This window comes from Tupaia chinensis, unplaced genomic scaffold (assembly GCF_000334495.1).
Source record: "Tupaia chinensis unplaced genomic scaffold, TupChi_1.0 Scaffold000013_1, whole genome shotgun sequence".
Lineage (NCBI taxonomy): Eukaryota > Metazoa > Chordata > Mammalia > Scandentia > Tupaiidae > Tupaia > Tupaia belangeri.
In genome coordinates, this window is record NW_006159443.1 from 1,226,926 (window position 1) to 1,252,884 (window position 25,959).

Genomic DNA, 25,959 nt, shown 5'->3' on the forward strand with positions numbered 1-25,959 from the left:
AAATCTAATTAATATAAAAATTTTTATTGAGATAAAAGCCAAATATATTGTTTTTAGTTATTGTGACATCAGTCTTCTTAGAGAATTTGGTACCAACAGAGTTAAAAATGTAGCATAATTAGAAAGGTTACATTTTACCATTTATAGTCACAGACAGAAAAATTTAACTGTAGTGCAAAGTTGCCATGGCAACTCACTCCTCAATCAGAATTTTTTTTTCTTCTTCCAACTCTGGAAGTGAAAAAAACCACTGAAGGAGAAGAGGTTGCAATGAATAAGGATGAACAATCATGATCGTATGTGGAACATATTTATATGACAATTTTCCTAGGTATGTTTCTACTATTTTAATCTCATCAAATATCATTTGTTCTATATTTTTGAAAAACTTTTGAATAATTCTAGGAAACAAATTATGTTTGTCGTTGTTGTTAATAATGGTAGTGGTTTTATTGTCATTCCCCAAGTAGTATAATCTATAGTATTCATAATACTGTCTGTTAAACTATGACTTTATTTATTTTTAAAATAATAATTTTATTTAACTTTATTTATTTATTTTTTAAATTTAACCAGAGGAGGGCAGAGAGAGAGAGAGGGCAAGTGAGAAAGCAAGTCGCCAGGTCCAGGACTCGAACTGCAGTTGACCATGTGGGAGTCCAGCAACCTTAACCTCCACACTACCTGCCAGCCCTAAGCCATTACTTTAATTTGGCCTCAGTGAGTATCTTAAATGAACTTTTTTGCCATTAGGCCATTGAATCTCTAAGTCACCTAAAAACATACTCAGAAGCATTTGAATTTATCATAAACAGAGAACCAAGACTGAATTATGGGTTCTGAAATCAGAAAGAACTTAATATCAATTTTCCAGAACTCTCATTTCCATATTTCATTTTGATGTAACTGAACATTTCTCCTGAATTGCACCTATTATCCACTTCATTGACTCAAGCCTACAAATGTTATCACTCTTCTAAAGGGCTCAGATATGAGAAAGAGCTTAAGAACTTGAAAACTGAAGACATACCCTAGTGATTGCTGATAAATTGCTTTGCATCAGACTTTCTGACATATCTTAAAGTGAAAGGAGCAAAAAAGGGAAAACATTAACTGACTTTGGCATTCTAATCATTTTCTGTATTGAGATACTTGTATATATAAATATAAATTTATATAAATTTATATATGTATCACATTGCCTAGCACATGGTCACACCTCAAATTATAGAACAGCATGCAGAACCCTTAAATGGAAACATGATATTCTGAAAGGTAATTAAGCTTACCACAAGTTATGAATGGATATCTACTCATAATGTCTTGTACTAAAAGCCATTTTCCACATGACATAAGACTTGGAATTACTGGATTTCCTGCTATCATTAAACATAATTGATGAAATGGTAGATGGAGAGAATACCCTATGGATGGAAAGCCCATCTGGTGGTGGAGGAACCAAAAAAAAAAAAAAATTGAGATCACAGGAACCAGCAGATGGCATAATGGTTATATCACTGGACTCTCATGTAGTTGATCAAGGTTTTAGTCCCTATTGGCTTAAAACTCAGGTGAGACACATGCGCATGCATGCTCAAAATCCCAAGAGGAGACTGGAGGAGAAGGGATTGCTGCATGGTCATTCCCCTGCCCAGGGAGGGAGGTGTGTGATTTCTTGCCTTCCATCTCTCTGTTTCTGTCTCCCTCTGTCTCTCTGACAAGTGCATATGCCTATAGCAAAAATCTCTCTCAAAAAAGAAAAGAAAAAGAAAAATGAGACCATAGCTACTGCAGTTACATAGTAAAGGTGAGGTATAGTTCCACACATACAAAACATGCATATACACACATGTGCACAGGTAGATACATTCATACACCATGCTCTCTGCCATTAAAACTTTGCTCCTCCTCTCCTTTCTGCCTGAAACTGATGCCTCCTTACCTCCCCTCTGCACCTGGCTTACTCTTGCTCACTTGTTAAGGTTTATCTCGGGCATTGTCTCTTTTGAGCCTACCGTATCTCAGATATGTCTTCTGTTGTCTCCTTCGCCTGCTCCCACATATTTTGTAGCTGTCTCTACCTCTGCATTTATCATACCCACAAAGACCCACTTTCAGTCAGGGCAGACTTCCTGTTAAGAGTTCCTGCCTCCCTGATGGACTTCGCATTTTCTGAAATAGAGAAAGTCTACTTTCTACTCCTGAAGTCTAGGAAAGTACTTTCTTGACACATAGCCAGAGATCTGCAGTTGTTCTGGGAAGAAAGAGAGACAAGAGGAGGAAGAAACAGAGAGAGAAAGAGAGAGGTGCTTAAACAGCGATCATAACCTAACAACACAGAACAACATCCAGCTGCAAAGAGACAAAAAAGATTATGGGTTGAGTGAAAGTCGTCGTGTTGTAGAGACTAAAAAATATAAAAAAATCAATGAATCAATCCATAGTACTTTTTGACAAATCACTACAGATACATTTGCTTGATGATTCAAAGGGTCATAAGATGTTACCTACTATCTACTTGATGAGTAGACTACATGAGTCAGTAATATTCCAAGGTAATCATTAATTGCTAAATGAAGATTATAGAAAACAAGCGTTCTGGCTTCAGATAACAAAAAGAATCCCTGGGACTGAGGCAGCTGTGTAGAAAAAGTAAGGTTCAAGCCAGGGAGCCAACAGATGGGACAGTGGTTGAGGCGTTAGACTCCCACATGGCCAACTGTGGTTCAAGTCACATGCCCGGCTGCCCAAAAATCACAACAAATTAATAGATAAATAAATAAATGGTTTTCTTAAAAAGATTTAAGCCAGAATGATTCAAAGTGGTTTCAGATGGTAGAATCCATTCACTCCCTCCCCTGTTTCTACCTCACTCTACTTCTCATTACACCTTACCTTTATCATGTAACTGCAGTAGCTGTGGTCTTTTTTTTTTTTATTCCTTCTCTACCACCTGATGTGTAGACATACATCAAAATTCAACCCCTGAGGACCAGCAGATGGTGTATTGGTTATGTCACTGGACTCCCACATGGTCCACCATAATTCAAGTCCCAGACCCAGCCACTTCAAATGCATGCCAGGTGTTTGTGTATGCATGACCAAAATCCCAAGAGGAGACTGGAGGAGAAGGGATTGTGGGGTGGTCATCCTCCTGGGGGGTGATTTCTCATTTTCTGTCTCTCTGGTGAGCATGCATGCCCTACAGCAAATAGATAAATAAAAATTAAAAAAATAAAAATTCCACCCTCATTCTCTATTAAATATTTTTTTCATGGGTAACTTTACTCTGAAGATATCACATTTTAAATACCTAGGTTCATTCTCAAATATGATACTAGCTTCTTCCCTGAGCACATTCCCTTCACTCTTCCCACCACCAGCAAACCATTTCTCACTGCTTGGGAATCACTTCCACAAATGCAAAGGGGATTCAGAAAGTTCAGAGAAAGTGGGACTAAAATATGAGTTTATTCTGGTGCAAAATTTGTCGAAACCCATAAATAGCTTATTCGTAATATGTATTCCTATGAACTTATTGAAGATAGGTCAATTAAGGCTATTAGTAGCCTTGGAGAGAGTTGTTTCTGTGAATTAATGGTGATGGGACCTAGAAAATGGAGATGGAAAATATCAGCTCTTCTCAGGGGATTGGGTGTGATGAAAGGATAGAAGGAATACCAACTGTTTTGATTTGTAAGATTAGCCTCTCAGATTTTTTTAAAAGAATTATTTCTTTCATTTTATTTATTGTCATTATTTTTTAATTTGACCAGACAGAGACAGGGGCAAGGGGAGTGAAAAAGCAAGCTGCCAAGTCTGGGACTTGAATAACAGTCACCCATGTGGGAGTCCACCACCTTAACCATCATGAATTATCAGAATTTTAAACTATCAAGCTGCCAAGTCTGGGACTTGAATAACAGTCACCCATGTGGGAGTCCACCACCTTAACCATCATGCCAGCTGCTGGCTCTTAAACTATCAGAATTTTAGTAGGGTATTTGGGGTTTTTTTTTTGAGGGGGGATGGTGGTGGAGATTTTTCCTATAAGGTGCATGTGCCCACCAGAAAGACAGAGACAGAAAGCAAGAAATCACCCCTCCCCAAGGGGGATGGCCATGCCACAATCCCTTCTTCTCTATTCTCCTATCAGGATTTGGGCACACATGCACACACGCCCAGCATGAGTTTAAGCCACTGGGTCCGAGACTTGAACCATGGTCAACTACATGGGAGACCAGTGACATAGCCATTATGCCAACTGCTGGTCCTAGAGGATATTTTTTCAGATGGAAAAGATTTGAAAATAGAAGAGGAAGGCAGTGAAGTGGGGATCTAACCAGAGAGGTAGTGGAGAGAAAAATGAATGTCATGAGGAATAACATTATAAAGCTAAAATTTTTATTCAGTCTTGATTAAAATAAAACAAAAATGTATGTTCTGATAGCTTTTTTTTCTTTTCTTTTTTTTTTTTTTTTTTTTTGGAGAGGTTTTTGCTATAGGGTGCGTGTGCTCGCCAGACAGACAGAGACAGAGAGATAGAAAGCGAGAAATCACCCCCCAGGGGTGATTGCCACGCCGCAATCCCTTCTCCTCCATTCTCCTCTCGGGATCCTGGGCACGCACACACACGCACCCAGCGTGAGTTTAAGCCACCGGGTCCGGGACTCAAACTGCGGTTGACTACGTGGGAGTCCAGCGACATAGCCATTATGCTAACTGCTGGTCCCTGTTCTGATAGCATTTGAAGAAGACTTTAGATAATCTCGTTGGCATAGCTTGATAATTCAAAACACTGTGCTGCTTATTTCTGTTTTCAGCAAGTGAAATAAAGAGAACATTCACCTCCCAATGACTAGAAGCACAATGATCAAACAGCAAAGAGAAATCAGTTCATGACCAGCAGATGGCGTAATGGTTACATCACTGGATTCCCATGTAGTCCATGGCGGTTTGAGTTTCAGACCCAGCGACTTAAAACTCATGCTGGTGTGTGTCTGTGTATGCCCAAAATCCTTAGAGAAGAATGGAGGAGAAAGGATTGCAGTGTGGCCATCCCCCTGGGAGGTGATTTCTCACTTTCTGTTTCTCTGTCTCTCCAGTAAGCGCATGCTCCCTATAGCAAAAATCTCTCTCAAAACTAAATAAATACATAATAAAGAAAATGAATCAGCTAAAATGTATAAAGGTTTTAGTTAAGGTTAAAACTACATATTTCGGGGCTGGCAAATGGCATGGAGGTTAGAGGTGCAGGACTCCCACATGGCCGACCATGGTTCAAATCTCGGACCTGGTGGCTTGCTTTCTCACTCTCTCTCTCTCTCTCTCTGTATCTCTCTGATCAAGTTGGAAGATTATAATGACAATAATAATAAATAAAGTTAAATAAAATAATTCTTTTTAAAAAACTACATATTTCATGTTTGTTATCATGAATTACAGCTTCTGTAATTTATTTTTTTGGCTTAATTTCCAGAGGACACTTGCACTCACCAGAAAGAAAAGAGTGAGGAAGAAAGATGTAGATAGATAGATAGATAGATAGATAGATAGATAGATAGATAGATAGAGATATAAACATAAGAGAGAGAGAGAGAAGCCCCAAGAGGGTGTGGGTGCCACGTCCTTTTTCTCTCCATTCCTTCTTCCCATCAGGATTTTGGGCACACAGGCATGCACACATGCCTGGCAAAGAAAACATGCAACTCTTAACCTAGTTTTTTTTTGAAAACCCAGATCTGAACCCTTTCATTGTGAGACTAATTATTCATATATCATATATAAAATTATCTTTGTCTCAGGAAATTGCATTTTTTTCTTTAATAATAAAATGTGGTTATTTTAGAAAACTCAGTTTTCTTATTTAAGCTTTAGTTAATCTTATCACTAGTCTTGTGTTAATTACATACACACATTATTACATGTAGATGTAGTTATAGATGTTGATGTAGAAATAGATACAGACACAAAGAGACTCACAAGACAAAGGGATATACCATGGCATCTGTTAGTAAGAAATTCTGAGGCCCTTTGGATCCAGTTTACATTGTGCCTATGATAGAGTTTAATCCAAACACAGTGCCAATACAGGTTTTCAATCAAAATGGGACAAAATTTGATTTATTTGGTAATATCAGTTAATAAAGGAGCAAATAAAGGATGGAGTAATCCATGGTGTTAAGGGCTAGAGGGAGATCAAGGGGAGAAATACCAGGGCGATGACCATTTCTGGCATGACTAGGAAATCAACCTTCTCAAAGGTGCTGCACACAGAGAGGTGTCTGGGAGATCAAATTTCAGGAAAAGATTAGATGAGAAAAGCATAAAGTCATAAAATGAACAGGGGAAAAAAAAGAGGGAGAGTGTCAATATTAAGGGACTTTTTTTTTTTAACTGTCAGAGGATGTGCAGGCTTGCCAGAAAGAGACAAAGAGAAAGAGAGAGAGAGGGAGAAAGCAACCCCAGTGAGGTATGGTCAGGCCATGATCCCTTCTCCATTTTCCATCCTGCTGGGATTTGGGGCACCAGATGTATTTTTCAAGCCATCAGGGCTGGGATTCCAACTGTGGTTGGCCATATGGGATCTGGCTTTTCTAACCACTAGCCTGTGAGGCTGATCTGGGAATTCTTTCAGAGAAGAAAGGATGTGAAAAGGAAGGAGACCAGTATATTAATGAAAAATAAAAGGGAATAAGTTTAGCATTGCACTATTTATTGCTAAAAATCGTTGTCCCCCATTTTTATCTGTTTTTGACCTATTTTCATATTCTTCAGGCTCCTCTGGGGATAAAGGCTTCTTTCTGAAGCCTTTACTCCCTTTTATCATATAATAATTGCTTCTATTTTTTAGCATTTGCTAAAAAGGCTGTTTCTCAGCCCTGGAAATACACTGGCATTAAAGGTGAGAAACAGAATCTGTACTCTGAGCTCTTCCAAAGAAAAGTATTTTAGAAATCAAAGGCATTGCCACACTGTTATTATTCTCGCTGTCCCCTGAAAGTGTGGCATGACATTATCGCTGATCCTCAAAACTAAGTCTTTCGGTTTAGCCATTGTATTAATAATCTGTGACTCTAAAAAAGAAATGGATATCTAAATTGATCAACCTAGCTCAATAATCTCTTCTTTTCCTTGGTCCTGATGCTGTGAACTGAGCCAAGAATCAGAAATAGGAACATTGCAACTCATTTCAACTTTCATGTGACTCACATTCAGCAATGCATAAATTGTAAGGGCATGAGGCCAAACACTGTCAGTTCTGTGCAAATGGAGATCCAAAAGCCCAACAGGCATTGGAAGCATGAGTTGTTCACTCATGAATAATCCTTTATATTTTTATACATATAAAACTAGTCACTTATACTGACTAGTTAGATAACCAGTCACTTATACTGACAATTTACCCTAATACTGAACTAATGAGTAAGACAAAAATAAGTTGTTTTTTTTTTTAATTTTAAGAGAGATTTTTGCTATAGAGTACATGTGCTCACCAGAGAGATAGAAAGTGAGGAATCACCCCCTCCCCCGCCCCCAGAGGGGATGGTGATACTGCAATTCTGTCTCCATTCTTCTCTCAGGATCTTGGACATGCATGCAAACATGCCCGGCATGAGTTTTAAGCCACCAGGTCCAGGACTCAAAGCACTGTCAACTGCATGGGAGTCCAGCAACGAAACCATTACATCATGCTGGTCCCATGAAGTTCTTCTGGAAGTAAGTAATAAATATTTCTTTTTCTTTTCTTTTTTTTTTTTTTTGGAGAAATTTTTGCTATAGGGCACGTGCACTCACCAGAAAAACAGAGAGAAACAGAAAGTGAGAAATCACCCCCAGGGGGTTGGCCACGCCACCATCCCTTCTCCTCCGTTCTCCTCTCAGAATCTTGGACACATACACACATGTACCTGGCATGAGTTTAAACCACCAGGTCTGGGACTTGAACTGTGGTCGACTACATGGGAGTCCAGCGACATAGTCATTACACCAACTGCTGGTCCCAAATATTTCTAAGAAAAGTAGTAGTCTATCAAGACAAAATTGGATGGTTCTTTTAATAGTCAAGAAAGCAAATATAACTAATGGAATTCTTAGTTAATATTTTCCCTACTTAAGTAGCTCCACGAAAGGTATCATTTACAGAAAAATATCTAATGACAACCAGAAAGGAAAAAAATTAAAACTAGAGTAGAATCCATACTTGACAGCTCATTTAAGTGGAAGTCACCTGCAATGAGCAGGTATAAAAACGAAAACATTTTACAGAAGGTGGATTTGATTCTCAGTTTTGATGGTTCAACATATTCAATAATTTGATGTAGCTATGCATCTATATATCTATGCATATCATCTATGCATCTATAATGATGTAATGACAGTTGTGAAAAAGGCAACTTGAGCTTTGTGTTTATTGACCAACAAAAGTTTATTTAATTACTGAGATCTGAATTCAATTATGATAAAAAGCCTTTAATTCCAAATATTTCCACTATTTGTAAATGAAAGAGACATTAGAAGTCTGCACAGTAGATGAAAATTTTAGAAAATAAAACAATCTAATAGTAAACCAATGCATAGGCTGATAATTACTCTGATTGGAGTTGGAGAAACAAAACCTATGAGATGAAATATTCTGCTAACATATTCTAAGTGTTGAGATGTGAAAACATTTTTGGTTACCTGGAAGCCAAACCGAATAAGAGCCCTATTTTTCTATGTTTATGATGACATAGACTGCAGTTCTACACTTGTAAGAAACGTATCTTTTAAAGGCTAGAGTGTAGGCTCTGTTTTTTTCACCAATATATCCCAAGATATTCAAACAATATCTGGCATACAGCAGTCATATATTAAATTACATTGTGACATTCCCAGCATGGAAATTGTTCAATAAAATGCCCTCCACATGATTTATAGTTTTAGTTATAACTATTCCTCTCGACAAAAATAAAAGTAGAAAACATTCATCTGACACTTACTATTTACAAGGAACTTGCCATACATATTCCCATCTAGTCCTCTGGATTCAGCACAGCTTAGAAGCAGCAGGACACCAGGAGGCCATATTGGCCCCTGCCTGATATTTGACTCTGTTCTCTACTTCTGCCACTGGTAAGGGCTGAATTGTGTCCTTCCAGAATTCATATTGCAGATTCTAACCTGCAATGCCTCAAAGTATGACCTTATGTAGAAATTGGGTCCTTAACAGATGTAATTAGTTAAGTCATGATAAGGTCACATGGGAATAGGATGAATCTTTGATCAAAAAAGACTGGAGGTCTAAGGGTGATTTGGACTAAGACATGCACACAGAGATAATGCCATGAAGATGAAGGCAGAGATCTGCATGATGCTTGTACAAGATGGGGAATGTTACAAATTGCCAGAAAGCTACCAGCAGTTAAGGGAGAGCATGGAACAGACTTGCAGAGCCCTTGAAAGGAAGCAACCTTGCTGACAGGTGATCTTGGACTTCCAGCCTCCAGAACCATAAGGCAATACATTTCTGTTGTTTATGCCCCTTGGTTTGTGGCATTTTGCTATGGCTTCCCTAAAAAACTATTGCAGCCACTTTTAAACAAACAAACAAACAAACAAACAAACTTTATTTATTTGCAAACAAACAAACAAAAAAACAAAAAAACTTTATTTATTTTTTTTTACATTCAAACACTGTGTACTGCCAAGCAAAGGAAGCCAGACTGTGAAAGAGAAGTATTGTATGTTCCCCACTCAATATGTACTGAATGTTGGCACTCTATGGCAGAAATGAAAAGATTGGAAGGTATAAAAGCATGGAGAGCTATAGTAATACTGGAGTATCAGTGAAGGAAGAGGGTGGGAAATAGGGGAAGGTGAGAGATAGTGAATCAATGGAAAGAAGAGCAAAGCAAAACATTGAAGGGACCTACGGTGGAAATAAATCTGCTGATTAAAATGTGTATGGTGGTGGCTTTGACTGAACCAATATATGGTATATTCATGATACAGCCACATTCTCATTCCCCATAGCTTGTCAGGTGACCTACCAGGGCCCCTGCAGCTCTGACCCAGGTACTTTTGCAGAATTCACAAAATTGTCTCCAATTTATTCCACAGTATCTACAATTACACACTGTCAATGTCTGACACATTCTTCTATCCCATGACATAGCAATTACATCTGCCATCTTTCCCTTACCTTTTGCTGGTTCCTAGGCTTGAAGTGGCATTATAACCTGGAGGGGGTGGCGGAAACCAGGACTGTCTGTTAAGAAATGGCATCAGTTATAAATACGGTACTTGAAAGACTGACCCCACACATGTGTCTGTCAGAAAAAGCTGAAAATAATTTGACAGTTTACTACTTTCACATGAAGCTGTAGAAATAAAGTGAATATTATTTCATGAATAAAATAGGAAGTAAATGTCTTATACTCCAGACTATCTGTTCCCCCAAATGAACTCTTTTTTCTCATTTCCTATAGCACTAAATATGGCAGACTTTTTTTTTTTTTAAAGAATCTGCAGCAAATTTGGAAAATAATAAATGGGAAATCTAGATAGGTTCATGGATGTTTATCACATTCTCTTTGTTTTTCTACATATTTGAATTCTTTCCTAATAGAAGCAACAACAATCTTATGCTTGACTTGAAATAAGATTTTAGGCCTGGCTGTAGTGACATAGTCATTAAGATGCTGCTGTGCAATACTGGAGCCATATGGAAGACCCAGGTTCAGATTCTGGTTCAACTGAACAAGCCTCGAGCAGTATGTATGTTTATAATCCTGGCTGTCTGAGAGGTTGGATAATTGGATAAAGAATCACCATACAAGACTATACCAAGGGTATCTCTCTCAATCTCCAAAGAAATAAACTTTAAAAATTATTTGAAAAAAACTATGTGATAGAAAACAATGACAGGGACCAGCAAATGGTGTAATGGTTATGTCACTGGACTCCTACATAGTCAACTACAGTTCAAGTCCTGGACCCAGTGACTTAAAACACACAGGATGTGAATGAGTGCATGCCCAAAATCCCAAGAGGAGAAACGATTGTGGTATGGCCATTATCTCAGAGGGAGGGTGATTTCTCGCTTTCTGTCTCTGTCTCTCTCTGTTTCTCTGGCAAATGCACATGCCCTATAGCAAAAATCTCTTTCACTAAAAAAAAAAAAAAAAAGAAAGAAAGAAAGAAAGAAAAAACTAAAAAAACTGACAAGTAAAAATATTGACAGCATAAACAAATACCACAGCTACATTATCCTCACTGAGAAACATGTCCTCACATGACTAGGGCATAATTTTAATTGGTAGCAATAATAAAAGCTAAGGATTCTGTCAAAAAGACCAAGATATGGACCAAAAATGAAGATGTTCAGAGGAATGTGATAGAGATGAAGAAGGAAAGACTGAGATGAGGAGGACAGCAGAGCTGGCTTTAAATTCTTGTAGTAGGTCTGTTTTCTGAGGTCTCAGAAAGGACTGAATGAAAAGCAGGTGAAAGTCAATCATGGCAGATTTCAGCTCAATGTGAGGAGTAGATGCTACCCCCAAGAGCTCCTCAAAGGTGTAGCACAAAACAGTGCGAATCTCATTGGTGGCTTCAGTGGTCCTGAATGAAACCTTATCTGTCAGAGGAAAGATTCTTACAGCAGTTAGATTTAACTAACTGACCTTAAATTACTTCCAACCTTAGGAACCTATTTTTAGCAGGCAAAGAGTCAAAAGGATATGAAATTGGATTCAAAGGAAAGACGAATCACATTTCCCAAGTCTCCGTAAAAACAACCCAAACCCAAACTGCAAGAAAAACAGAGACTGTCAATCATTCCTCTCTGGGAAGATGACAGTGACACCAAGACAAATTCAGTCTATCAACAAACCTTGAACACCTATCCTACACCCGGCATGGTCCTATGTGCAGGCGAAGACAATAAGAATATAAAAAGCAGTGACATTTACAAATGTTGGTTTTCCATCTGCATTATAATTTACTAGCACTGTGTTCTATACAAAAAAACCTCTTCCATTATTATGCTCTGTCTCATGAAGAATATTCTCCGCTACCACTGGTTTCTCTATTCCTATGTATCTATTGTACAGAAACTCAGTACAAGTAGAGTATAGGAGACCGTGGAAAGGAATTTGGAGGAGGAGGCAATAATTATACAAACACAGATGGATAGTTCCAGATAGGGCTTTTGACTCTGCACTGGAACACGGGGTCAGCCAGATCTATAAAGCTAAGGAGGCTCCAGATGAGTTGGTGTCAGGTGAATGGTGCTATATGTCTATACAGCAATCGTGATTTTAGGAAAAAGCTTCCCCTGCAACAGGACTCTGTAAAATATACCTGAAGTGAGACCAGCAGGTGGAGTAGTGGTTACGGCACTAGACTCCCACATGGCAAACCACAGTTCAAGTACCAGACCCAGTGGCCAGAAAATCATGCCAGAAATATGTGCATGCATACCTAAAATCCCAGGAGCAGAAGAAATCAGAAGGGAGTATGGTGTGGTCATCCCCTCAGGGGATGATTTCTCACTTTCCCTCTCACTGTCTCTCTCTGGTGAGCACACACACCTTATGGGAAAAACCTTTAAAAAGAAACAAAAACAAAAGTACCTGAAGTAGTCTATCATGTGACATTTGAGCTCTCGCATCAAAAATATTACCTAGAAAGCAAAGCCCTACGGAAACTTAGGAAAAGACCACATATTTACAAAGGAGATTGGAGGGAGAGTTGATGTGTGAAAACTGAAGTTTGAAGACTACAAGATGTAGGTGCTAGATGCCTGGAAGGTGAGGAAGGAACAAGAAGGACGTTTCTGGACATGTCCCAGGAGCCTTGTGAATGATTTGGTGCACAAATTCATAATGAACAGGCCTTGACAGGGTATCAGCAAGAGGCAGACACACTGAGCCCGACATACCTCTTTTTCTTCACAGGAGTGGCCACAGAGGCAGAAGCTGTGGTGGTGGTGGTGGTATGGGCACTCAGCAAACCACCAGGTTGCCTGTTTAATAGCGAGAACAAGAAGCCATCACACTCCTCAAACTTTTTCATCCTTCTCCACATTAGAAATCTTATAATCTACTTATATCCCCCCTCTCCATCCACCACAAAATATTTCATTTGAGGATGAAAGAACAACAAAAAGTATCTTCTTCCCTTGAGTTTGGCTATTTTATAAACTGTCAGATTCTCATGTAACTAGTTAAAACTGAAGAAAGTGGGCCAGCCAGTGTCATGATGGTTAAGGTAGCCGGATCCCATATATCTGACTGCAGGGTTTCACTTCCAGACCAGCAGCCTAAGAAACACACTGGGCACATGTGCATACATGTCCCAAATCTGAAAGGAGAAATGGAAAAGAGTGTGCAGTCTGACTATCCCACGTGAGAGGTCAGGGTGCTTTCTAATTTTCTCTCTTTCTCTTTTTCTTCTCTCCATCTCTGTCTCTCTCCCTCTCTCCAGTTGGAGAGTACATATTCCCTTTAGTCAAACAAACAAACGAACAAACAAAAAACTGAAGGAACTGAACAAAGAAGTTATTCATCACACATATGATGGTAATTGCTTGTCTGAAACTCAGACCAACCAATTCTGATGTGCCACGGATTCATATATTTTTAATCCTGTAATTCTATTGTGACTAGCAGAATTATATTGCAATATTTTTTACATTAAAAACATTACTTCGTTTAAGAAAAAAATTTCAAATCCACTATTTAAAATCTCTATTTTGCACTTATTAATATTTGCAAAACCTAATCAAAGTAACCAAGGTTTGTTCCAAGCACTAAACAGTATAGTCCAGTGTGAACATTACTTTTTATGTAAAAACAGATTTAAAAGTAATCAAGTTCAGGGGCTGGCCCATGGTTTGGTGGTTAAGGCAGTAGATCTCACATGGTCAATTGCATGTTCTGGGTTCACATCCTGAACCCAGTAGGTTGCAAAGCATGCCAGGCACATGTGTCTGAATGACCAAAATCCCAAAAGGAGGGAGAAATGGAGGAGAAGGGACTATTGTGTGACCATCTTCCATGGGAGGTGCTTTCTCACTCTCTCTCTCTCTGTCTCTTTTCCAGTGAGTGCACATGCCCTCTAGCAAAGCTAATAAAAGAAAAAGAAAATTGAAATTTAATGTAAAAATCTATCTAATTTAGGCCCAGCAGATGGCACAGAAGTTAAGCCAGATGGATTCTAACTGGCCAACTGAGCAGCAAGTCTCAGAGCCAGCCAGTAGCATGAAAAACATGCCGGGCACATACACCTGCCCAAAATCCTGAGAGGAGAAGGAAGGAGAAGAGATTGCGGTGTGACCATACCTCCTAGGGGCTGATTTCTCACTTTCCCTCTCTATCTCTTTCTGTTCCTCTCTAGCAAGTATACACCATATACAAAACTAGGAAAAAAAAAAAAAAAGATCTACCTACTTTAGGCTGCGTAAAGTTGAGAGAAGTGCATTCTAAGAAAATTATTTTATCCAATAGATTATTAGCAGACCCATGATTTCACAACTCAGTCTTCCATGAAAGAGGAGCTGCAGATATACAGGGTATTTGAGGAAGAAAACGGTATAGAGGAAGAGAGAATTAAGTGCCAAAAGAGTGGAGTTGGAATTTGGGAAGAAAAATTAAGAGTCTAAATTTACACTGGACTTAGCATTTGAAACAAGGTGGCCTGATGGTTCATAGAGATTTGAGTATTTCATTATTATGCCCTCCTCCTCATTCTCAAGATGGGCATTATCCAGGGAGAGTTGGAGAGAGTTTTAGGATGAGACGAAAGGACCTAGAATATCAAATGACTGGACCAAATCTTCTCTACCTTTATAAGGTTCTTTTTTTTTTTTTTAGAGTTATTTTTATTGAATATTTATTTGTTTATTTAAATTTTACCAGAAAGGGACAGAGTGGGAGTGGGAGAGTGAGAGAGAGAGAGAGAGGGGGAAAGAGAGAAAGCAAGCCACTGAGTCCAGTGCCCTTAATCACTATGTCACCTGCTGGCCTCCACCTTCATGAGTTTTTAAAAATATCTTATTTATAAGAGCTGGATGATATAGACTTTCCTTATACTTTCATAAACTTTAAAAACAATTGTTCCTAAGTTTTCTTTATCCCTTTTTCTGATGTTTTTGTATCTGAGAGCTGTCATTTTCTCATGATCTATGTTTAGTGTACTTTTTAATTTTTTTATACTTTTTATTTTATGTGGGGTTTTTGGTACTTAAAATTTTCTTTTTTGATATTTTTTATTGTTCTAGACACACATTTTCAAAATCATTTATAAATCACTGGGGTGATGCTAATTTCCAAAATTTTTTTGGTTAAAAAAAGAGCCTATGGGACCAGCAGGTGGCATGGTGGTTGGGGGCGCTGGACTCCCACATGGCCGACCACGGTTTGAGTCTCAGACCTGGTGGCTTGCTTTCTCATGCTCTCTCTCTCTCACGCTATCACTCTCTAGTCAAATGAAAATAAAAAATTTTGAAAAAAAAAATGTCGCTAAAAAAAAAAAAGCCTAAATTTTTTTTTTTTTTTTTGAGAGGTTTTTGCTATAGGGCCCGTGTGGTCGCCAGACAGACAGAGACAGACAGAGAGACAGAAAGCGAGAAATCACCCCCCAGGGGGGATGGTTACGCTGCAATCCCTTCTCCTCCATTCTCCTCTCAGGATCTTGGGCACGCACGCACATGCACCTGGCTTGAGTTTTAAGCCACAGGGTCCGGGACGCAAACCACAGTCGACTACGTGGGAGTCCAGTGACATAGCCATTATGCTAACTGCTGGTTCCCAAGAGCCTAGATTTTTAAAAAGAAGAATAGGGCCCCTCAGGTAGCATGGAGATGAAGGCACTGGATCCTATACGACTGAATGTGTGGTTTGAGTCCTAGACCCAGTGGCTTGAAAAATCATGCTAGACACTAGTGCATGTGTGTCCAAAATCCTCATGAAACACAGAAGGAGAGGGGATTGTAACATGGCCATTCTCCCAGGGAGGGTGATTTCTCACTTTCCCATCACCTGCCTTTCTCTATCTCTGGTGAGCACATGGGACCTATGGCAAAAACTTCAAAAATAAATTAAAGGGAAAAAAAAAAGAAGAAGGAGGAGAAGAAGAAGAAGGAGAAGGAGAAAAAAGAAAGAACTAAGCTTCAGTTGTTTGATTAGCTCAATGGCCAAAAAAGTTTTTTAAGAGGTTTATTTTTTTTCTTTTTTGAGAGAGAGATTTTTTCTTTAGGGCATGCGCACTCACTGGAGAGACAGAGAGACAGAAAGCAAGAAATTACCCACTGAGGGGACGGCCACACCACAATCCATTTTCTTCCATTTCCTCCCAGGATCTTGGGCAGGCATGCATACGTGCCTAGAATGAGTTTTAAGTTACCAGGTCTGGGACTTGAACCTCTGTCAACTACATGGGAGTCCAGTGATGTTGCCATTATGCCATTTGCTGATCCCCAGCAAACTTTTTATTAAAAGTCCATATAGGGGCCTGCAGATGGCATAGTGGTTAAAGTGCTAGACTCCCACATGGCTGACCATGGTTCGAGTCCCAAACCTGGTGGCTTTCTTTCTCACTTTCCCTTTCTCTTTTTCTGTCTCTTTCTGGTCAAATTAAAAATGATAATAACAACAAATAAAATAATTAATTAATTTGTTTTAATTTTTAAAAATCCCTATAGTAAATATCTGAACTTTTGTGGACCATTTCAGTATTTGTCTTCTACTACCTAATTCTGCCAAAGCAATAGGGGCATGGCTGTATTCCAACAAAATCTGCCCTAAGGATAATATATTCTGGTTTTCCTTGAACACATACAAAGAAATATACTTTAATTAGAAAAGTACATACGACTTTGTTGCTGCTGGTGGTTTAAACGTAGACATGCTTCTGTAAGAGAGCGAGAAAAAGACAAAAGTTTGAACAGCAATGAAGAATTAATACCTTCACCTATTTGCAATTGTTCATCAATTTAGATCATGAATATTAAGTCATTTTTGCATAAAAAAATACATCATGGCTTTTCTGATGACCCAATATTAAAAATTAGATATTATTTGAAACAAAGCAAAAGTATTAGTATTTGAATAAATTTGATAAGGTGGTTTTGTGACCTTGCCATCTCTATTAGATTTCAAAGAATTTTTTCTTCATAAAATTTACCATGTTTTAAGACCAATATTTTTACTTGTTGGGTTCAATCATTCTCTTTAGTGGTAAGACTGATGAATCAAGCAACACATTGTATTGTGTTAAAACGATGTAAAACTTGCATTGACACGTATCTCATAATCTTTCCACCAGGGCCTTAAACAGAAACACAGATGTGGTGTGGATGATGACCTGAAGCCATGCATTCTCTTGATTTGTCAGCCAGATAACAAGATTTATCCTTGCCATGTCCAGGAGTAAAGCATTGTTCACTCAAGAAATAACGTGTTAAAAATTTAGAGGCTAAGAATTTACGGAAAGATAGTAAATAGAACACATAGAAAAGAAAAATATTATACTTGAGCCTTGAGCCTTGCCAAAGTTAGTAGATACTAGTACCTATTAGTTAGTCGGTTATCCAAGGTATTGGCCTTATATGTTTTAGCAGCATCATTTCTGTCTGAGATCCTTTATAAAGAAACAAGACAAAAGTCTGGATAAACATTTACATTATGAAACTCTTTTCAGACCTCTTTCATGCTCGAAAAACTTCACAACATAGCATTTTTTCTTATTTAATAGAATTGTTTAATATGTGCTACCTGTGAGAAAACTTCGTAATAAAAATAAAGTTACTTATGACAAAAATCTACATTGGAGACTATTTTAATAAAGTTTGGAATTTTAGAAATATTAAGTCTTCTGCCTGTTCACTTCCCTGACTCATTGAACATGTAACTGATAAATTATTCTTATATTCATTATTGTCTAATATGTCTTGGCAATGACAGTACTTTCTATGTTGGTCAAAGACATCAGTGAAATACTTAAGTGTTTGTTCCAATGTTTTGTGGCAGAGACAACATTACATGTTTGCCAAACTGATTCTCTTTTCCTCCTGACCACACAGGAAGTCCACATTCTCCACCTTCGTTGCGATTAAGTTCAGACACTGTGATTTAATTCTAGACCACAGAACATTGGAACACATGTTATTTTCCATTTCCAGGTCCATCACAAAAACTCCAGCATTATCTTCTATGTTCTTTCCTCCTCTTCCACTATGACTTTGGTGCCCATGGGTTGAAGATGGCAGCATTAGAACATGGAAAGAATTTAGGTCCCTGAGTCACTGCATGGACTCCAACAAATCACATCAGACTCTGATGAGTCAAGCTGTACCTTCTATTGAGTTAAAACACCTAGATTTGAGGCAGAAGAGGAAGACTCCTTAACAGCTACTCCACCTTGAATTTGTTTGCTTTTACTGATACATTTCGTTAATGGGCCCTAAAGGCCATCAGAGATTTTATTCCCTGTAATATCAGGTCTCCACAAAGATGATAGATCTAGAAAAGATGTGTTTGTCCACTGGGTCAAAAACACAAATTAGGAATGTTATCATTCCATGCCAGTGATGGGTTATTATGAGTTTAGCCCCTGTTTGTCCCCTCCTACCCTCACAGTAGATCGGGAGATTCCATGTAAAATCTAGGACTACCTGCTGGAATATTCTGCAGGCTTACATGAAACCAACATATAGCAAAGTCAGGAAAACAAAATGTCAAAAAGATCCTTCTGTTTCTCCCACACTACATGTCTAATATAACTTTCCCTAAACCTTCACTTTTGCTTTCAACTTTAGGACAAGGCTTTGAAAACAGCATTCCTCCTAAGGAAAGACACTGACTTGTGCCTCTCTCAATAAATAAGTAAAAGAAGTTCATGTGAGAAAAAAATGTAACTCCATTGTGAGAAGCTCATTTTCCTGCTAAGGAAAGACCCTGACTTGTGCCTCTCTCAATAAATAAGTAAAAGAAGTTCATGTGAGAAAAAAATGTAACTCCATTGTGAGAAGCTCATTTAAATTCCTAGATGTTTTTTTGGCAGGTGTAGCTAAAATGTTGGGTGATAATGCTAATACGTTAAATTTCTGAGTCAACCCCAGTTTCGGTTTATGGTATGTCACACAACAAACTGCTAACTCTTGAATACAAAAACAAAGGATGTATAATTGGTCATAGCACTCCAGAATCCCATGTAATCCACAGGCTATTCACAGAGCAATAACTGGTACAGGATCCTAGAATCAATACAAAAGAACTCAGGTCTAAGGCGGTCTTAAGGTCAATAACTAGGATCATTCCTCCCACACTAACTGAAGCCTCTGAACCTCCGCGATGTTTAGATTGCAAGAACTCTGTAGTAAATCACTATAAATACCGTAGGTGAGATGTCACATAATTAGAAACCTTAAATGCTTAAAAATTTTTTTCTATGAGTTGTGTTCACTACCAGAGAGATAAAGAGAGAAGGAGAAAGCAACCTCTCTATGGGGTGTGGTCACACACAATCCCTTCTTCACTTTTCTACTCTGTTCAGATTTGGAGCATGCACGTATGTACCCAGCTTGTCTTCCAAGCCTCCAGGACAGGATTCTAACCTGTCTAAACTATACATAATTAGACATACGAAATATGTTTGCCTTAACCACCAGGCCACGGGCTGGTCCTCAAATTTTAAATCTTAAATATTCCTTGGAAACTCTACTCAGAATTTATAAATATCTATAAGATTTTTATGTAAGATAAAAATAATCTTGAGAAACTGTTACTTGGGTATACTAATAACTAAAATCTGTCTGAAGTAAATGGAACCTTAATATCAAATGTTCTCAAGATATGCTTTAATGTTAAAATTAAGTGGAGCTAATAAAAAATTCTACAATGTAAATCCACGTGAGCAATACTACATGTAACAAGAAAATTAGCTCCCTACTACTCTTTGCTGGTCATTTCATATATTTCCTCTATTGTCCAGATCAACCTGACAGGGTATAATTGCTTTTGTTTTACAGGTGAAGAAATGGAATTGCATAGAAGTTGGATGACTTCTTCTTGGCCATACAAATAAGAAGTAGACTACCAGGACAAGTGTGTGGCATAATGGTTACATCTCTGGACTCTCAAATGTGCAGCTGCGGTTCAAATCCCAAATCCGGCAGCTTAAAAGTCACTCTGGGTACATGTGTGTATTGCATGCCCGAGAACCCAAGGGAAGAATGGAGAAGGAACTGAGGCATGGTCATCCCCCCTAGGGGGTGATTTCTTGCTCCCTGTCTTTCTAGTGAGTGCATGTACCCTATAGCAAAAATCTTTCTTAAAAAAATAAATAGGGACCAGCAGTTAGTGTAACGGCTATGCCGCTGAACTCTCATGTAGTCGACCACGGTTTGAGTCCCGGATCCGGTGGCTTAAACTCCCTGGGCGCATGTGCGTGCATGCCCAAGATCCGGAGAGGAGAATGCAGGAGAAGGGATTGTGGCGTGGCCATCCCCCCTGGGGGGGTGATTTCTCTCTTTCTGTCTCTCTGTCTCTCTCTGTCTTTCTGGTGAATGCACATGCCCTATAGCAAAAACCTCGCCAAAAATAAATTAATTGATTAATTAATTAATTTAAAATAAAAATATTTTTAAAAAATCTCCAAAGTCTTTTCCTTGGGGCTCAACGTCATACACATTCTGTAGTATTATTTTCCCCAAGATTAATCATGTATGAGGTTAACACATCTTCCTATAATTATTCTTCAGGTCTTGCAATCTCTTCCATGGCAATAGAGAGATGTCTCTCAAAAGTAATAGAACTCTAAACCACCATTCTAGTACATATCAATTTCTTACTGTTGAAGGAGGTGAATATTTATTTTTCTCCTGGAAATAGTTTCTGCCAACTTGTGATATGAAATAGGTGGTTTTAATAGGATTTATTCTTGGAGACAGGAAGTCCTCAAACAAAAATTAGCAATATGACAAAAAAAAAAAAAAAACAAAGGACAAGTGATACTTTCATAACTGAACACTAGGTGGCGCCCTAACCTAGGTTTTCGAAATTACCAAACTTCTGCATTTAAGCATGTCTACATGCTACTTATGCTATTATTTACTTTTGTGTCTTAAGTATGCCTCAATTTATTCACATATGTACATATTAAAAGTAAGCTACAAAAGTAAATTCAGTACTTGTCTTGTATTCAATGAAATTAATGCATTATTCTTAAAATGCACAGGCATACACAATAGATACACTGGATCATCTCCTTCTGAAACTTATTTCATGTGTCACATTTTGGAGTAGCCTGCATTGTGGAAGTCCAACTCCTGCTAACAGGACTTGTCTTTCTTTACTGATTCCTGTGATGTCTTTCTCACATCTATTTCCATACCTCCTGTTTCAGGAATGTGCCAACCAGTATACGTATTCAAGAAAATGTCACTTAACATCTATGAAAATAAATCACAATCTCCAGTGCCGATTTCTAACACAAAATGAAGTATTTGGGAAATATTAGTAGTTCTAAATTTTTGCTGCACAATAGAATCACTTTAGAAGCTTGAAAAAAAAAAAAAGAGGTCCAAATCCCATGCCAGGCTAATTAAATAATTAAATCACAATTTGAAAAATGAGGGGTGTCAGGACCAAGGCATTAGTAAAGTTTAAAAATTTCTTCTGTGATTCTAATTTACAGCCAAGGTTGAGAATGACCCAACTGCCTTGCCTAGGAGGTCTGGTCTATTTCTCACATTTCAAGGCTGTATCTTGCCTGGTCTTACATAAATTTTCTGATACACAGGCTATATAAGTTTAAGACTCCCACATATCTGCCCTTCTCTAGCCTTCACTGTACAATAGAAAAATCTGCAAGGCTCGAGTGAATGGACAAAGGTATTTTTTCCACCTCTTCTCTACACTTTACTATGGAAATGGGATCTTATAAAAATACTTCTACAATATTATTTTTGACAGGGCTGATCATCAAGAGACAGGTTAATTCTTTTGGTGTATCAATGTGAATTTGTCCTCTATTAGGGAAACTGGCTTGAAAGCTTATGAATAGTGCAAAAATATAGACAGTTGCTGGATTAATCAACATTGGCATAGTCCTGAATGTACAGTGAATGGATTTCACTGTATCTGCTTAAAATCCAGTAGGTGTCATCTTTGTCTACACTAGCAGTGCATATTTAGCTACTTCAACTATCACTTGTCTTAGGCATCCATTGTGCCTAAACTCATTAAAGATGTTAACTCTGTCCCTTATTTATGTTTACTAAGCATATCTAGAAAGTCTAAACTGAAAGGTGACTGATGGCATTTCACTGTAACCTGAATAGAAATTTCTCAGTTTTCTCCATAGAGATAAGTCTTTTCCCTCTATGTAAGAGGGGCCCATCAACAGGCCAACATAATGGTCTCATTATATGGTGACTTCAGTGCCAAAGAGTAGTTTCACTTCTAAGGTGAAGAGCTAATGTCTCTATCCAAGAATAAACCAAATTATTGTATTATCAAGACATATACTTTCCCGATGAAGTAATTGTACAGAAACTATTTCTACACTATCAGAGTGGAAGTTCCAGTGTTGGGACCAGGAATATTCACATTCACAAAAAATAACTATGTTCTCTGCTTTAAATTGCACTAATATGGCTGTTAAGGTGGAGCTAGGGTGGATTGCAGTATGAAAACCCCATCGAGGGTATCTCTCTCTCTCTCGACACAAAAATAAACAAAGAAAAAAATTAAAAATATAAATAAATTGTACTAACAGATTCCACATGCACCCACGTTACCTGTCCTCAAATCAGCATCTCTCAGAATTTTTCCTATCAGTCTATCTGCAAGATTTTTGGAAAACAATATATGTAGTCAAGATTTTGCAAAAAAAAAAAATAATAATTCAACCTTAGTGATCCCTGTTTCTCAGAATGAAATATCTATGGTTCCAAACTTATTTTGATAAGCATTCAAATGCCTCATAATTTGATAGGAAAGGGGATTGAATATGTGTCAGGCATCCACTTACATAATTCAAAAGCAGCTTACCTGTCCAAAGTGTCGTCAGATCTGTACCGAGTAATTGTGGCTTTTGGCTCATCCCTCTCATTTGTCTTTCTGTGACAAAAATAATTACCAAAAAAATCAAATAAATTACAAAAAACATAGTTTATGAAATCTATCACCAATTTGGAGAAAGTTTGACCTATTTATGTAGGAACTGTATCTGTTACCAAGGTTTTGACATGGATAGAATAAATTATGGTAACCCCAATACCCTATCCTAATAAAGGATTCTTCTTTGGCTCCAATTATTTTTAACCACAATGTAACATAATCAAATTGGGGATAAGGATATGTAAAACAAACAACATAACATGCAAAACGGTTACTAACAAATGTGTACTCTTGTCAGTGTTGTTTGTTTTTACATCATGGGAATACAATCCCACATAATCAACTGGGTTTTGTTTGCAGAGTTTTTGCAGTGTTGTAACCTGTACAAGGGGCTGAATATTAAATCACTTCATTTGACATTCAGCACCGTGGACAGGGTTGAAAAATTCTCCCCAGCCCAAGTAGAGAGAGGGAAGAAGAGAAAAGAAAAGAAGATAGCAATAGCTGGAAAGAAATGAATAGAAGAAAGTGGGAGATGAGAGAAAGCATAGATATGGGAAAGAGAGGAGAAAAAAGGAGTGATAGGGAAAAGTAAAGAGAGGGGAGACAGAAGGCAAAGAGAAGATGGGAAGACAGATAAGCAGGAAAAAAGGGGACAGGAAGACAAGAAGAAAATTAGGGAAAAAAAGGTAGGAAACTCTTTCATTGCTTTCATGATCACAGATTCTACTATTGAGGCTCCTATCATGATCCATGATCATGAAAACAGTGAAGACATCTTTATCTGAGTGATGAAACAGGAAAAAAGAAGCCTGTTTAATGCCTTAGATCACCTTGAGATACAGGGAAAGCAAGCTCTTTGGGGAGATATACCGTGATTTGTTGTGTTTGCATTTCAAAGCATCATTTGAAGCCAACAGATCAAAGGTATTGAATCAGAATAAGTATTAAGGATGGATACTTAAAATTTAATTTTAAACTGTATGTCGTATATCGTCCTGGAGCAAAGATTTGGAGGTAGGTACTATGCAAAGTGCTTGCTGATGACTATGAGGAAGTCTAGAGCAGGTTAACTATAGGTGCTACCCACATGGAGCTAGAGTGACAGATTAGATACGTATATTCAAAGGCAGAACAGGGTCAGTGTCATTAAGGAAGTTCAGATAAAGTGCAAGCAAGTCTAAACTGAGAAAGTTGGTTTCCAGGTGCATAAATCACAGAAGGATTAATGCATGGAGTGCAGTGGGAACTGAGCCTTAGAAGACAAATAGATGTGAAGGTTTTCAAACAGAGGTAGAAGACACAGTGTCAGTCACAAAAGAAAAAAGTAAAAACAAATGCACAATACAATTCCCCAAGTTTTTTAAGGAAACCTCAGAGTGGTTCATCATGACGTGTGACATGCGAATATAAATAGCACTGGAGAGCCAGGTGACACCTTGCATAATGTCATCACTTCATCTCTCTTTTTCTTTTTAATTTTTCTTTTAGTTTAATTTAGTTTTTGTTAGAGGGCATATACACGCACCACTTGTTTTTCAAGCCAGGGCTTGAACTACAGCGTACATCAAATGGGATGCCACTTTTAACCACAATGTAACATAATCAAATTGGGGATAAGGATATGTAAAACAAACAACATAACATGCAAAACGGTTACTAACAAATGTGTACTCTTGTCAGTGTTGTTTGTTTTTACATCATGGGAATACAATCCCACATAATCAACTGGGTTTTGTTTGCAGAGTTTTTGCAGTGTTGTAACCTGTACAAGGGGCTGAATATTAAATCACTTCATTTGACATTCAGCACCGTGGACAGGGTTGAAAAATTCTCCCCAGCCCAAGTAGAGAGAGGGAAGAAGAGAAAAGAAAAGAAGATAGCAATAGCTGGAAAGAAATGAATAGAAGAAAGTGGGAGATGAGAGAAAGCATAGATATGGGAAAGAGAGGAGAAAAAAGGAGTGATAGGGAAAAGTAAAGAGAGGGGAGACAGAAGGCAAAGAGAAGATGGGAAGACAGATAAGCAGGAAAAAAGGGGACAGGAAGACAAGAAGAAAATTAGGGAAAAAAAGGTAGGAAACTCTTTCATTGCTTTCATGATCACAGATTCTACTATTGAGGCTCCTATCATGATCCATGATCATGAAAACAGTGAAGACATCTTTATCTGAGTGATGAAACAGGAAAAAAGAAGCCTGTTTAATGCCTTAGATCACCTTGAGATACAGGGAAAGCAAGCTCTTTGGGGAGATATACCGTGATTTGTTGTGTTTGCATTTCAAAGCATCATTTGAAGCCAACAGATCAAAGGTATTGAATCAGAATAAGTATTAAGGATGGATACTTAAAATTTAATTTTAAACTGTATGTCGTATATCGTCCTGGAGCAAAGATTTGGAGGTAGGTACTATGCAAAGTGCTTGCTGATGACTATGAGGAAGTCTAGAGCAGGTTAACTATAGGTGCTACCCACATGGAGCTAGAGTGACAGATTAGATACGTATATTCAAAGGCAGAACAGGGTCAGTGTCATTAAGGAAGTTCAGATAAAGTGCAAGCAAGTCTAAACTGAGAAAGTTGGTTTCCAGGTGCATAAATCACAGAAGAATTAATGCATGGAGTGCAGTGGGAACTGAGCCTTAGAAGACAAATAGATGTGAAGGTTTTCAAACAGAGGTAGAAGACACAGTGTCAGTCACAAAAGAAAAAAGTAAAAACAAATGCACAATACAATTCCCCAAGTTTTTTAAGGAAACCTCAGAGTGGTTCATCATGACGTGTGACATGCGAATATAAATAGCACTGGAGAGCCAGGTGACACCTTGCATAATGTCATCACTTCATCTCTCTTT

At 38.0% G+C, this 25,959-nt stretch overlaps 1 protein-coding gene across 4 annotated transcripts in view; it reads right to left on the minus strand.

The window, feature by feature from the left end:
• The window catches only part of SCEL (sciellin), a 130,726-nt gene that overhangs the window by 72,830 nt on the left and 31,937 nt on the right, over positions 1-25,959 (minus strand). For 3 of the 4 annotated variants that reach the window (XM_027769757.1, XM_027769756.1, XM_027769755.1), the window contains exons 4-8: positions 23,037-23,105; positions 17,554-17,622; positions 16,855-16,893; positions 12,923-13,006; positions 10,184-10,249 (exon numbers count right to left, since the gene is read on the minus strand). In XM_027769757.1, the coding sequence (XP_027625558.1) occupies positions 10,184-10,249; positions 12,923-13,006; positions 16,855-16,893; positions 17,554-17,622; positions 23,037-23,105 (327 nt within the window). The remainder of the gene's footprint in view (positions 1-10,183; positions 10,250-12,922; positions 13,007-16,854; positions 16,894-17,553; positions 17,623-23,036; positions 23,106-25,959) is intronic. The other variant, XM_027769758.1, reaches the window with a different exon arrangement.